This window comes from Anolis sagrei, chromosome Y (genome assembly GCF_037176765.1).
Source record: "Anolis sagrei isolate rAnoSag1 chromosome Y, rAnoSag1.mat, whole genome shotgun sequence".
Taxonomy (NCBI): Eukaryota; Metazoa; Chordata; class Lepidosauria; order Squamata; family Dactyloidae; genus Anolis; species Anolis sagrei.
The window spans coordinates 65062533-65076831 of record NC_090035.1 but is presented as its reverse complement, the minus strand read 5'-3'; the positions used below and the strand labels follow the sequence as shown (position 1 = coordinate 65076831).

The following is a 14299-nucleotide window of genomic DNA, read 5'->3' as shown; positions in this document are numbered from 1 at the left end:
ATCACCATCTACCAAAGCAGTTACTCTACTCCCAACTCAAGAACAGAAAAGAAAATGTTGGTGGACAGGAAAAGAGATTTAAATATGGACTTAAAGCTAACCTTATAAACTGTGGCATAGACATAGAGAACTGAGAAGCCCTGGCCCTTGAGCGCTCTATCTGGAGATCAGCTGTGACCAGCAGTGCTGCAGAATTTGAAGAGGCTCAAATGGAGGGTGAAACAGAGAAACGTGCCAAGAGGAAGACGTGCCAATCTATTGGTTTCCAGGTGGAAGGGACTGCCTTCCACCTGGAAACTGATGTTCCTCACTGTGGAAGAACATGCAGATCGAGAATAGGACTCCACAGCCATTTATGGAGCCACTACTAAGACCCTACACTTGTAAATCCAACGTACTCAGACAATGAGGGATTGCCTAAGTAACTAAGTAAGGTTTGTTGTTTTTTTCCATGTCAGGAGCGACTTGAGAAACTGCAACTTCAGGTGAGCTCCCAGTAAGCATGCTCCACAGTGTGAAAACCATTTTGCCACACCACATTTAACTGGGTTCCCCAGCAACAAAATACCTTCTTGCACAGGTTAACTTGTTTACTGCAGATGAGATTGGTATGCCTTGCCGCTGAGTGGCACCAAGGTAAACATGCTCACATTAGCCAATAAAGTACCTGAAAGGTCAGGACTTGTTTAAAGGAAGAGGGCCTCTTAATGAAATGAAATGAAAATGATCATAGTTTCCTATCAATAATTGTGTTAGCTGAGAGACCACTAGTAGCTTTAGTTCAGAAAAAGAACAATCATACGCTTTGGACCAAAATGTGCTTCTCTTGCATAAATGCTTCCACCCATAAAGGAAATAATAAAGCATCTCATTGAAATATAATCCAAAACATCAGCAGGGCCCAACAGATATCGCTAACTCTTCTCTGTGTGGAAGGTTGTTTGTGAAGTCTTATCTCTGCCTTTTCCTCTCCTCTGCTTCAGTTCCCCCTGTTTATAGGTTTTCCCAATAGTGTAGATACCTTCCTTTGTATCAGTTTTGGGTGGAGCATAAAAACTCCCTAGAGGCCAGCCTTAGTTGGTCTATTCCATTTGCCTGTATAGAGCTCTTTTGCTTGACTCCTTGTTTTTCTGCAGCAGAGCTACAGAGACTAGGGTATTGTCTCGTAATCCTAGACCCAAGCAATTCAAAATAGGCATCCTTAGCACCTGCAGTCAGCAGTATTTTTATACCACCAGTCCCAGCGACAACAGAAGCTTTTGACCAGCTAAAGCTTCACAAGAAAGAGGATTGAGACAGCTTATAAGCAACAGCTTGTAAACCATCGCTTTGCACCAGAGGCAGAAGTCTCCAGAGAGATGACTAAAGCCAGCAAAGGCTCCTTTGTAATGTAGTGTTTTAAGTTACCTTATAATAGTCTCAGGTGAATTTAACTCTTTATTCATCTTGTTTTCAGTAAACTCATTCTGGTTATCTTTTCACCTTGCCTAAAGTGCCTCTGTGTGTTAAGGGTCTGAATCATAACAGAAGGTATACAGATAGCCCCTGAGTAAAGCCAGACACTATAGTTTTTCCCAAAGGCTCGGGCGTGCCATCACACTGTAGGAAGATGATCCTTATAATCAAATAAAGCTTTTCTTGGTTGACTGATGCAAAATAATGCCCACAAAAAGAGACTGAGAGATGTATTCTCAAAACCCTTTTTAGAACCATGATATCAAATCTGAGGTCAGTTTCTGGGGGAAAAGTCATGGGAGTGAGCAGCTAATACACTGCTTATTTCGCTGAGTAATAGATGCCAAACACCTAAAAGAAAGACACATTCTGAATTTTGGAGTGGTTATGGCCCACTCATCTTTCTCAACCAAGCAGAACTTGGACAACTGCACTATTACCAAAATACACTGATACCGCCCCAAATCTTCTAAATAACTTAAAATAAATGACTATCATATCTCCTGGGCATATGAAGAGTATTTTGGGTCCTACATGGGCCTTGATAAATAAAAATCCAGCAATGGACAGAAGTCACCATTTGGGGTGGGGGGAGACAACACAGACTAGGCTTAGGACATCTAAGGACACCAAATTAGGAGGGATAGTTAATACTCCAGAGGACAGGATCAGAATTCAAAATGACCTTAAAAGATTAGAGAGCTGGGTCAAAACTAACAAAATGAATTTCAGCAAGGACAAATGTAAAATACTACACTCAGGCAGAAAAAAAATGAAATACAAAGATATATGATGAGTGATGCCTGGCTCGACAACAGCCCCTGTGAGAAAGATATTGGAGTCTCAGTGGACAACAAGTTGAACATGGGCCAACAGTGTGATGCAGCAGCTTAAAAAGCCAATGGGATTTTGGGCTGTATCAAAAGGAGTGTAGTGACTAGATCAAGGAAAGTCATTGTGCCTTTGTATTCTGCTTTGATCAGACCTCACCTGAATTACTTACCTGTCCAAACACTTCTCCCCCTATGAACCATCACAGAGGTTAAGATCTCCTGAGATCTCAGTGGTGGCCCCTCAGCTATGGAACTCTCGCCCCAGGGAAATTAAATCAGTGATCTCCCTCTTGGCCTTCAGAAAAAAGTAAAGGCATGGCTTTGGGACTAGGCCTTTGATCAGTGAATTGATGCAGGCTGAGAGGAGACGTGGCCATGTGTAAATATGTAAGGAGTCGTCATAGGGAGGAGGTAGCAAATTTGTTTTCTGCTACCCTGGAGACTAGGATGTGGAACAATGGTTTCAACCTACAAGAAAGGAGATTCCACGTGAACATTAGGAAGAACTTCCTAACTGTGAGAGCTGTTCCGCAGTGGAACTCTCTGCCCCAGAGTGAAGTGGAGGCTCCTTCTTTGGCGGCTTTTAAACAGAAGCTGGATGACCATCTGTTAGGAGTGTTTTGAATAGGATTTTCCTGCTTCTTTGCAGCAGGTTAGACTGAATGGCTCATGAGGTCTCTTCCAACTCTATGATTCTATCATTTTATGAGACTGATATGGAATTTGTACAATGCAACAATTAGAATGGCCCTGGAGTACGAATTTGGACTGGGTGGTGTTTAAAGGTTGCTGCCAAGATGTTTTTAATTTTTTGCTTTTAATATAATTGTCTATTTTAATCGATTGTTTTATAGGGCACCAAATTGTTGCCAACCTGTATAAATGTGGTAAATAAATAAATACTGTGTCCAATTCTGGGCACCACAGTTCAAAAAAGATATTGACAAGCTGGAAGGTGTCCAGAGAAGGACAACTAAAATAATCAAAGGTCTGGACACCATGCCCTATGAGGAGCGTCTGCCTATGTTTACCCTGCAGAAGAGAAGGTTGAGAGGAGACATTATAGCCATGTATAAATGGTTGTTGTAGGCTTCTCAGGCTGTATGGCCATGTTCTTGAAGCATTCTTTCCTGACGTTTTGCCTGCATCCATTTTGGGCTGTATGGCCATTTTTTAGAAGGACCTCAGAGGTTGTGAGGTCCTTCTAGAACATGGCCATACAGCCCAAAAAGTCTACAACAACCCATGAAAGCCTTCAACAATCTATATAAATAAAAACATAATGTTCATTTGTGGGATTAACATAACTCAAAAACTACTGGACGAATTGACACCAAATTTGGACGCAATACACCTATCAGGCCAACGAGTGACCATCACTCATAAAAACACTGAAAAACATAGCAGAAGGGACTTAAAAACCAGAAAATAAAAAATACATTACAACACATGTGCATAACCACATATATACACATATACATAAATATATACAAACGTGTACATACACACACAAAACACATATTCACAGACTGGGCCACAGCAACGCATGGCAGGGGATGGCTAGTACATGTATAAATATGTGAAAGGGAGTCATAAGGAAGAAGGAGCAGTCTTGTCTTCTGCTGTCTTTGAAACTAGGACTAGGAGCAATGGGTTCAAATTATAGGAAAGGAGATTCCATCTCAACATTAGGAAGAACTTCCAGGTAAACATAGGTCAAAAGAAAAAGTGTCTGTTTTGCATTTTTGTTAAATGTGTCCACCTGTGCCAATTCTCGAGCTTCCTGGAACTCATTAATGTCTCTATTTTTTTAAAAATATTGTGACTCAAGCTCTCACGTTCAAAATGCAGAAGTGTTGAAGGGCTTCAGAAGAAGACTAGCTAGCAGTGTTGTGAAAGATGTCTGTTGCCTAAGAAACACAGACAAATGATGTTGTGACAGTAAAATAGGCATGGTTGGTGAAGTTCCTGAAAGTGAACAGAAAATTAAACTTCCCACTCCTCTCCCCTCCCCACCACCACCAAAGAAAATAAAAAAGAACTCCTTCCCTCTCTTTAAATCTGATTAAATTTAATACAGTTAAGGTTGGGCATCATATGCTTTGCAATACATTAATTCATATAGAGCTGCAGTGCACTGCACTATGACCTTTTGCCATCTCATTCTAGAATGGTTTGCTCTGACTGGTAGTGATTTCATTGTTGAGTATTTTGGGAAGAAAATGTATTATGCAACACCATAAAATGGCAGGAATATTCAATGGAAATTCTACAATACCAAAAAGTTTCAGATTTTGCTAAAGCCAAATATAAGATGGCAGTTTAGAGCACCATTTAGAGGCTGGGATGCTTTGTGTTCTCTGTGTCTGTCTGTCTTATCTGACTAATGTGCTTCAGTATCACCTCTCAGCCTCCAAAACCAATTAAAACAATACAGAGGTTACAATGTTTTAAAACCTCATTAAAAGTTAATTAGTTGAAATGTCTAGTCACTTGGAAATTCAGAACAATCTTTGGTCAAAGTGCAACTTATTTTTCAATCATATGCATATTTTTGTGTATATACATGAAAACCAGCAATATAACTTTTGATGGAAAGAAGACCCAACCTTACATTAATATTCTGAGGATTACAACTAGATAAGGAATCTGTGTAATAATTATTATAATAGTTGTTACAAAATCTAGGTAAATGGTTCTCAACCTGTACTCCGTGAACCACCAGTGGTCCCCAAGAACAAAAATATGGTATATGGCCTCACCATTGCTTCGAAACCATGTGACAACTGATCTCGCGAAATGCTCTTATAGTGCCAAGGCAATGGGGATGTCAGGAAGAAAGAGGCTTACTACTCATGAAAAATCACTACTACCACATCAGCTCTAGATTATTAAATATGGTTTTCTGTGGGTGAGCAGATGGCGACTACTGGGTGGCTTCTGTACCAGGAACTAGAGCTGATGTGGTCTATCCAATGAAATATTCTGAACCAGCACCCCAAATAACCAAAAGGAATCCAAAGTTGACCAAAAACCCATTTGTAATCCTTTTGGTACTAATGTTGGAGAGTGGTCCCCGGTTATAGTGGTCCTTGGTCAAGTGGTCTCTAATCAAGTGGTTCCTGGTCAAAAAAGGTTGAGAACTACTGATCTAGATCCTAGTCCAAACTAACACCCACAGGCTGACCTTATGCCAGCCACTCTGTCTAAACGTGATCTACCCTGGAGACTAGGACGTGGAACAATGGCTTCAAACTACAAGAAAGAAGATACCATCTGAACATTAGGAAGAACTTCCTGACTGTGAGAGCCATTCAGCAGTGGAACTCTCTGCCCCGGAGTGTGGTGGAGGCTCCTTCTTTGGAAGCTTTTAAACAGAGGTTGGATGGCCATCTGTCAGGGGTGCTTTGAATGCCATTTTCCTGCTCCTTGGCAGGGGATTGGACTGGATGGCCCACGAGGTCTTTTCCAACTCTATGATTCTATGATTCTACTCCACAAGGTTGCTGTTCGAAAGAGAAATAATGAAGTAGTAATACATACTTCATTGGAGGAAAGATGAGATGTAAATGTAACTAACAATAAATAAACATGCTTATTAGAATTATCAGAAGAAAAATATGTAATATAATATATATATATATATATATATATATATATATATATATACAGCAGAGTTGCCTTTCAAATCATTTCCATTTCTGTTAAATGAGACACAGAATGCATTTGGTTACTATGAAGAAAGACTGCTGCTGAGGGAATGCTTTGCAAAACATGGGTTATTACTGTTTGTTCAATCGATAGTATAGCTGGAGTTGAAAGCAAACTCCATGAATAGTCATGATGTCAGAACAATCACACTGTAGTACAGAGAAAATACAAAGATAAACATGGAATAATAATGTTTAGAACCAGATGTTTTTATTGGCTTTTGGAAAACGAGGGCTCATAGCACTACAAACCTAGATTAAGGAGAACACGTCAGTTGGAGAGAATCTGATTTACAGGTAGAAAGTCAAAGTTTGGCATGCTCAATGGAACTGCATTAGAAATAATAGCAGGAAGTTCTGTTTGCAGCTTTGGCAAATATGATGGTGCTCATATAAAAGCTTAAAAGATGAGTACAGTGTGTTATCAAGAGTGGGGAGCAAATCTCCCCCCCCCCCCCCCCACTTTGCAAAGTTGATCACCTCTGTTGCAAACAAATGCTGAGCCAGTTTGTTATAAGTGAAGTTCCTGTATTTCTACAAGGGAACAATGCATCCCAATGGCAAAAGAGAAGTACTATTGCTGAGCTGGTATCTTAGGACTGGGGATCACAACCTGGGGATCACAACCAGATACAGTGAAGACATCTGCCCTTGCGCTGTGCTACTCTGCTGCTGAGTATGCATGCCCAGTGTGGAACACATCTCACCACACTAAAACAGTGGATGTGGCTCTTAATGAGACATGCTGCATTATCACGGGGTGTCTGCTCCCTACACCACTGGAGAAATTACACTGCTTAGCCGGTATTGCACCACCTGATATCCGCAGGGAAGTAGCAGCCAATAGTGAAAGGACCAAAGCAGAGACATCTCCAGCTCATCCCCTGTTTGGGTATCAGCCAGCACGTCAATGACTTAAATCTAGACATCGTTTTCTAAGATCTACAGAGACACTCGCTGGAACACCTCAGCAAGCGAGAGTCCAAAAGTGGCAGGCTCAAACCCTGAACCTCAACCAATGGCTGATACCAAATGAGAGACTCCCCCCTGAGCACACAGAGGACTGGGCGACTTGGAAGGCGCTGAACAGACTGCACTCTGGCACCACGAGATGCAGAGCCAATCTTCAGAAATGGGGCTACAAAGTGGAATCCTCGACATGCGAGTGTGGAGAGGAGCAAACCACTTGTACCTGCTGCAATGCAACCTGAGCCCTGCCGCATGCACAATGGAGGACCTTCTTGCAGCAACACCAGAAGCACTCCAAGTGGCCAGATACTGGTCAAAGGACATTTAATCAACTACCAAACTCACAAATTTTGTATTTTGTCTGTTTGTTTGCTTTGTTCTGTTAGAAATGTAATAAAATAAATATCTTAGGACTGTTTCAGACAGCAGCAAATCTCAGGATTTAGTGAAGGGCAAAAAAAATCCTGGGACTTTAAAAGAGATCCACATACAGATCTGTTGGCCCCAGGATTTCTGCCTCCATCGTACAGACTTCATGCTTTGTTGCAAATTTTAAAGGCTCCCAAGATGGCCACTGCAGGACGTCTGGGGAAACTTAAAAAAAAAACCCAAGATGAAGATATGTGAATATGTGAAGCACTGCAAAAATTACAGTCTTTCTCCGGGCTGGAGAAACCATTCCTTTCACATGTTTCATGAAGTTTCTGGCACACAAACAAAGTTTTCGTGTTCTACTCAATGGTCGTCTTCTTTTTAGGAACTGACCAATCAGAAACAAACATCTAAAACCTGGAAACAAACCCAGGTTTGTTGCCGGGTTTTAGCAGTGCTTCCAGACAGTACAAAATCACAGGTTTTAAACAGGGGCAAAAAGTCCCAGGACTTAAGAAGAGGTCCACATAAAGACCTGTTGGTCCTGGGATTTCTGCCTCCATTGTCCAGACTTGAAGTGTTGTTGTGAGATTCAGAGACTCCCAAGACAGCTGCTGTGGGACTTCCAACAGAAACTTTAACAGTTTTTTTTAAAAAAAAAAATCCCTCAATATGCGGATTTGCAGAGAATCACTGCAGCGAATCACTACAAAAGTTCCATTCTTTGTCCTGGCCAGAAAAATTGTGCCCTCCAGATATTAAGTATTTGCCACACAAAGTTTATGGGGTAGGACCACTTCTGCCCAAGTCAGCACTCAAACAGGAACACACAAATTCAAGCCAGAAAGAGAACTTTGTTATTATTGATACTTTTTAGATCCTGGCTGTCTGGCCATCTTTCCAGACAGATTTGGTTGTGTACTTGTGGCATCAAGCAAAAGGGTGCTGTTCCTGGGTTGTACATGGCTATTCCTGATTGTTCTTCTTGTGAAAAGATATATAGTGTTGACTAAAGGGCCACAACTTTGTCTTGCCAGAGAAAATCTGCCCTCCACATGTTTGATAAAGTTTCTGACACACAAACAAAGTTTTCATGTTCTACTCAACTGTCACCTTCTTTTTAGAAACCAACCAATCAGGAACAAGCATCTAAAACCTCGGAACAAACCTCAATTTAAAAAATCTAGTGATTTCCGATTGCAGGGACATACAAACATGTGAATATGCAGATATTTGGCTCAAAACCAGGATATTCCTGAACCTTTTTGCCTTTGGTAGCCATTGCTATGGTGTTTACAGGGATCAGCATCTGGCCACCCTCCTGTTTGCTGCAGAAGCTCCTGGGATAAAAAATACTGTCTGGACAGGCCCTTAGCTTCTCCAGGATGTTGGACACAGCCTAGGAGGAGCTAGGCTGAAGGTATTTGTAAGTTGAGTAGAATTCAGGCATATACAGGACTGGAAGAAGATCCCATGCCCAACCTGTGACTTACAGAATCATAGAGGTGGAAGAGACCCCATGGGCCATCCAGTCCAACAACCTGCCAAGAAGCAGGAAAATTGCATTCAAAGCACCCCCGACAGATGGCCATCCAGCCTTTGTTTAAAAGCTTCCAAAGAAGGAGCCTCTACAACACTCCGGGGCAGAGAGTTCCACTGCTGAACAGCTCTCACAGTCAGGAAGTTCTTCCTGAAGATTTCTTCCTGGTCAACATAAATCAGATTGGTATAGGTGGCCATCTAATGGATATCATTTTACTTTCTAATGTTCCTACAGTATAGATTAGCTTGTTGAGAAGGATGAGGGCAACAGCATATCCTTCCCATTGGACTGAGTAAGGAAGATGGATCTTTCCCATTGGATCATGACGTGCTTCAGCAAATTGCACAGAGCTCAGCATTCCCAGGAACCACACATCTTCTATTGTCTATGATAGGACAGCAGATATCTTAGGCCAAGTCTTGATTGTCTCTGGATACAGTCATATCATCTCTCCTTTCTCTCTCTCAAAATTTTCTGCGTTGCAAAAACCACAATGCAAGATAAGTGGCTTTGGATGAGTCAAACACTCTCAAGCTCAGAAGTGACACATAACAGCAAATATGAACTCTAACCCACTGATAATCCTTCTTGTGGGAAAAACATATGAGACCAGTGACTGTCAAGAAGTTCAATGCTTCAGTGAAGCGTACTGAATGCTGTCCTCTGATTCAGACTCTGTCTCTGAGTTTACATAGGTAGGACCAGGTCGTGGTGCCAGGTTCACCAAGGAAGAGTAGTGTAGTTCTTCTTCCATCTTGTCCACATTCTCATAGTCATGCTTGGTGTCTCTCTAAATACATTTAGAGGAAAAACAATAGTTTAGTGGCAAGAATGATGAATTAAATCAGTTTCACAGTATCCCCCATTAAAGTTTTTTTTAAAATCCTTAAACATATTTTACACAGCTTATGTCTACACAGCTTCAGTAAATTGCATACCTCTTTAAAACCTGGAGTGGATTTGCTATCCTATTAATATGGGAGCCATCAGCTGTCATCAATCACTACCTTACAAATAGATGGTATTACTATTGAAATGCAAATCCCCTAATGGATACTGTGTCTAAAAGTGAATCCTGGATCTTTAAAAAAAGCCAAAGGGCTGCTAATGAAGACCAAAGATGGACCACCAGTTCATAGTCGCCTATCAATCCTGTTTGAAAACATCATATGCCTGCTGCCCTATTCTCTTTTAGGCATTGAAAGCTAAAGACCTTGTAAAACTACAACTCCCATGATTCCACCACATTGAGACATGGCAGTTAATGTGGTATCAAACTGTATTACTTCCACAGTGTAGATGCATCCATAGTGTTTCACTAAGCGCCAACATGTTTTTTGTGGAACCCTGGCTCCAGAAGACTGCTTCTGTTTGTGCCTTGCAGTGGTGCAATGGGTTTAAACCTTTGTGCCAGCAGGACTGCTGACCAAAAGGTCAGTGGTTTGAATATGGGGAGCAGGGTGAGCTCCCACCTGTCAGCTCTAGCTTATCAGACAGGGACATGAATGAAGCCTCCCACAGCATGGTAAAACATCCAGGTGTCCCCGGGCAACGTCCTTGGAGACAGCCAATTCACTCTCACCAGAAGTTACTTCTGACATGATAAAAACATATGCGTTCACTTCAGATTTTTAGATTTAACTACTCAGAATGGGTCAATGAATGAATCAAATAAAAAATGTAACATGTTTTTTATTGCAAGTGAAAATGATTTTGTCATATACTGACCCCTGCTGTTTGTCAGATAGCAAATTTTCTCAAATATTGGCTGCTTCTAGATCACAAAGACAAAGCATGTAGCAGCCCAAAAGATAACTCTCATCAGGTGTCCTATTGGCTGTGTTGGCTAGAACTGGTGGGAGTTGCAGTCTAACATCCATGTGTATGCTAAACAATAGAATTTTGAAAAGCTTCATGTTACATGGTAAATTTAGTTTCAATAGTAGTATAAGTAATATGAACAGTTATTTGTGTCAGATGCTATTCACATACTATTACTATGGTAGAATCTATATTGACAAAACGTACAATTTCTGGACTGAGGGGTTCTTTTATCTCCTTGTGATAATATTAGCATTAGCAGACAATGTATTTCCTTGCAAAACTGATGACCAACAATGTTCTAGTTTAAGAAAAGCAGAAAAATAATTTTTCATGTTTCTATCAGTTTTTACTTTTCAACGAGACAGCATTTTGTGTTTTGGGAAACTTACAGATTTTTTCATTTAACTGTATGAGGACTACTTAAAATTCACATATTTCCAATTCTTTTGTATCTTGACAAAATTTTTCGAGTTCTCCAAAATTTTCATTAGCATGGGCCCATGGCATCCACAGGGGTTTCGGTTTCAGGACACCCCACGGATACCAAAATCCGTGGCTGCTCAAGTCTCATTATATACAGTGGTATAATAAAATTGCAAGTTTGGGGTTTGCTTTTGGGAATATTTTTTTCTGGAAAATCTTCAAACCATGGATTTTTGGACCCATGGATATAGAATCCATGGAACTGACTGTACATAGGCACTTAACAGAGGAGAGACCATGTCAGATAATGGTTTGAGAATTGGACTAGGATTTTGGAAGATAATGGTCCAATTTCTGTTCAAAGAAAACTACTGGCTGGTCTTAGATGAAGTCTTCCAACCTCAGAGGAAAATAATGGCAATAATAATAATAATAATAATAATATTAAAGCCAAGAACCTGCTTTAACTGAAGTCAATAATCGAAAACTTCTCAAAGCACAGCAGACAAAGAACCAGTACAAGAAAACTGCACTACAAACCAGAGCTGACAGCTGGCACAACAAAGTATTGCATGGGCAGTTCCTTGACAAAATTGAAGGAAAAGTTGATAAAGAGAAGACCTGGTTATGGCTCATGAATGGAACCCTGAAGAAGGAGACAGAAGGCCTGATTCTTGCAGCCCAGGAGCAAGCCATCAAATGCAATTAAGACCAGAATTGAAAAATCAGCTGATGACCCAAAATGCAGACTGTGCAAAGAAGCTGATGAAACCATTGATCATCTCCTCAGCTGCTGCAAGAAAATCGCACAGACGGACTACAAACAAAGGCACATCTCTTTGACCCAAATGATTCACTGGGACTTATGTCACAAGTACCACTTACCAGCAGTAAAGAATTGTTGTGATCATAAACCCACAACGGTAGTGGAAAATGAACACACAAAAATACTGTGGGACTTTTGAATCCAGACTGACAAAGTTTTGGAACACAATACACCAGACATCACAATTGTGGAAAAGAAAAAAGTTTGGATTATTGATGTCGCCATACCAGGTGAAAGTTGTATTGAGGAAAAACAACAGGAAAAACTCAGCCGTTATCAGGACCTCAAAATCGAACTGCAAAGGCTCTGGCATAAACCAGGACAGGTGGTCACAGTGGTAATTGGCACACTGGGTGCCGTGCCAAAAGACCTCAGCCGGCATTTGGAAACAATAAACATTGACAGAATCACAATCTTTCAACTGAAAAAGGCCACCTTACTTGGATCTTCACACATCATTCAAAAATACATCACACAATCCTAGACGCTTGAGAAGTGTTCAACTTGTGATTTTGTGATACGAAATCCAGCATATAGATCTTGTTTGCTGCGACATACTGTGTTTTGTGTCAGTAAATAATAATAATAATAATAATAATAATAATAATAATAATAATCAAAGACAGACAATAATAATCAAAGATAGACAGAGGCAAGGCTTCCCCTCTTTTTCATTTCCAGCATCTGAAGCCTGTGCTCGACTTGGCCATGGGGATGTGCTGCTGCTCCATTTCTCCACGCCGAGGAGCTTGCTGTCCATGGATGCCTCCTTCCTGAACAAATTGCCAGCATGCCTTCAGGAGCGCCTTTTACCTCCCTGCTAACAGCAGTACCTATTTATCTACTCACATTGTTTTTTTAAGCAGAAGCTGGCCTGATAGCAGGAGCTCACCCCACCCGAAGCTTGAACTGCCAACCTTCTGGTCGGCAAGATTTTCTGTAGCTGATGGTTACAAAGTGCTAACCACAACCCAAAGAAGACCCTACGATAAGATGGCCATAAATCCACGTTGCCTTGAAGGCACATAACATGACATCATCAAGAGGAATTATAAAGCCTTCCTCCATCTCTGTATGGTGAAAAAATCTTTATCCATTGAATTACTTTTTCTCACACAACTAATAAAAGCACGACTGCCATTCAAAATTGAAAGATCACAAATGTAACAGGCAAAGATGCGAATGGCTGGGGCCACTGGGACCCTGTTCCGCTCTGCAGATTCTATCTGGGCCGTGAAAAGGAAACGCATGTTCATCCTTTTTAGACAAATTATTTTATTTTAAGGATGCCAGTTTCTTGTAATTTACACTCACAAAGTACATCAAAAAGAGGAAACTGAATCAGTGCAGCATTTTATGTATTATCATCATTTTTGAGTTTTTGCAGACAAAATTAAATATTGAATACTATGAATGCAAGGAGTAAAAAATAAATAGAAATTGGATCCATTTTCATTGTTTCATTCATAGTTTGTACTAGACTTCATTTTTCTGATGCCACATATTATTTCTGTGCCTATTCCTGATTTCTGACATTTTAATTTCCTAGACCTGCATTATCTTGCAGTATGGGTGGAAATGCTGACATGAAGGAGGCACATCTTTTGTATAGTAGTTGTCATCCTGCCATCTCAGTAGACAACAATAATGGCATTTTAAGAAATCCTTCAAGCCAGTTAAAAAATGAAGAAACCTTAATCTTGTGAATGAGATTAAGATATAGTTATTCTGCTTCTCAGAAATTGACCCAAAGTGCAGAAAGGTTAGCAGGGATTCTTAAAAGAAGTAAGCTTATAAAAGCTCCAGGAGTTAATCCTTGCACTAACTCTTACAACAATCCAATATATCATTAATCTGTGTTATTATGATGTGTTTATTTTATTGCATTGCATTGTGTTTTTAATCTATGTTTGTCCAGGCTCGTCCCCATGTAAGCCGCCTCAAGTCCCTTTGGGGAGATGGAGGTGAGGCATAAAAATAAAGTTATTGTTATTATTATTATTATTATTATTATTATTAATAATCTATCAAAAGTATGCAGGCAGAAAGAGCAGAGGAGAAATAGCATCTGCACAGCAGAACAGCTAGGACCAACTATGGAACCCAATGGGTTGCAAAAAGGGGCTGGTATGATCTAATTCAGGGACTGAACAGAAAATATTTCTGACTATAAAATAGCTATTTTTCAACATCACCCCATAATCCTGAGACTGGAAGCATATTTCATAGTTTGCGCAGTGGGTTAAACTCTTGTACTGCTGAATCTGCTGACCTGAAGTTTGGCAGTTCAAAGCCATGGGTCGGGATGAGCTCCCGCTGTTAGCCCTAGCTCCTGCCAACCTAA

At 40.5% G+C, this 14299-nt stretch overlaps 1 protein-coding gene across 1 annotated transcript in view; it reads right to left on the bottom strand.

The window, feature by feature from the left end:
• Window positions 1–8950: 8950 nt before the first annotated feature.
• Window positions 8951–14299, bottom strand: part of LOC137095361 (B-cell receptor CD22-like) — a 30400-nt gene continuing 25051 nt past the window's right edge. The window contains exon 14 of the mRNA XM_067461954.1: window positions 8951–9672. Within this exon, the coding sequence (XP_067318055.1) occupies window positions 9511–9672 (162 nt within the window). The 3' untranslated portion in view covers window positions 8951–9510. The remainder of the gene's footprint in view (window positions 9673–14299) is intronic.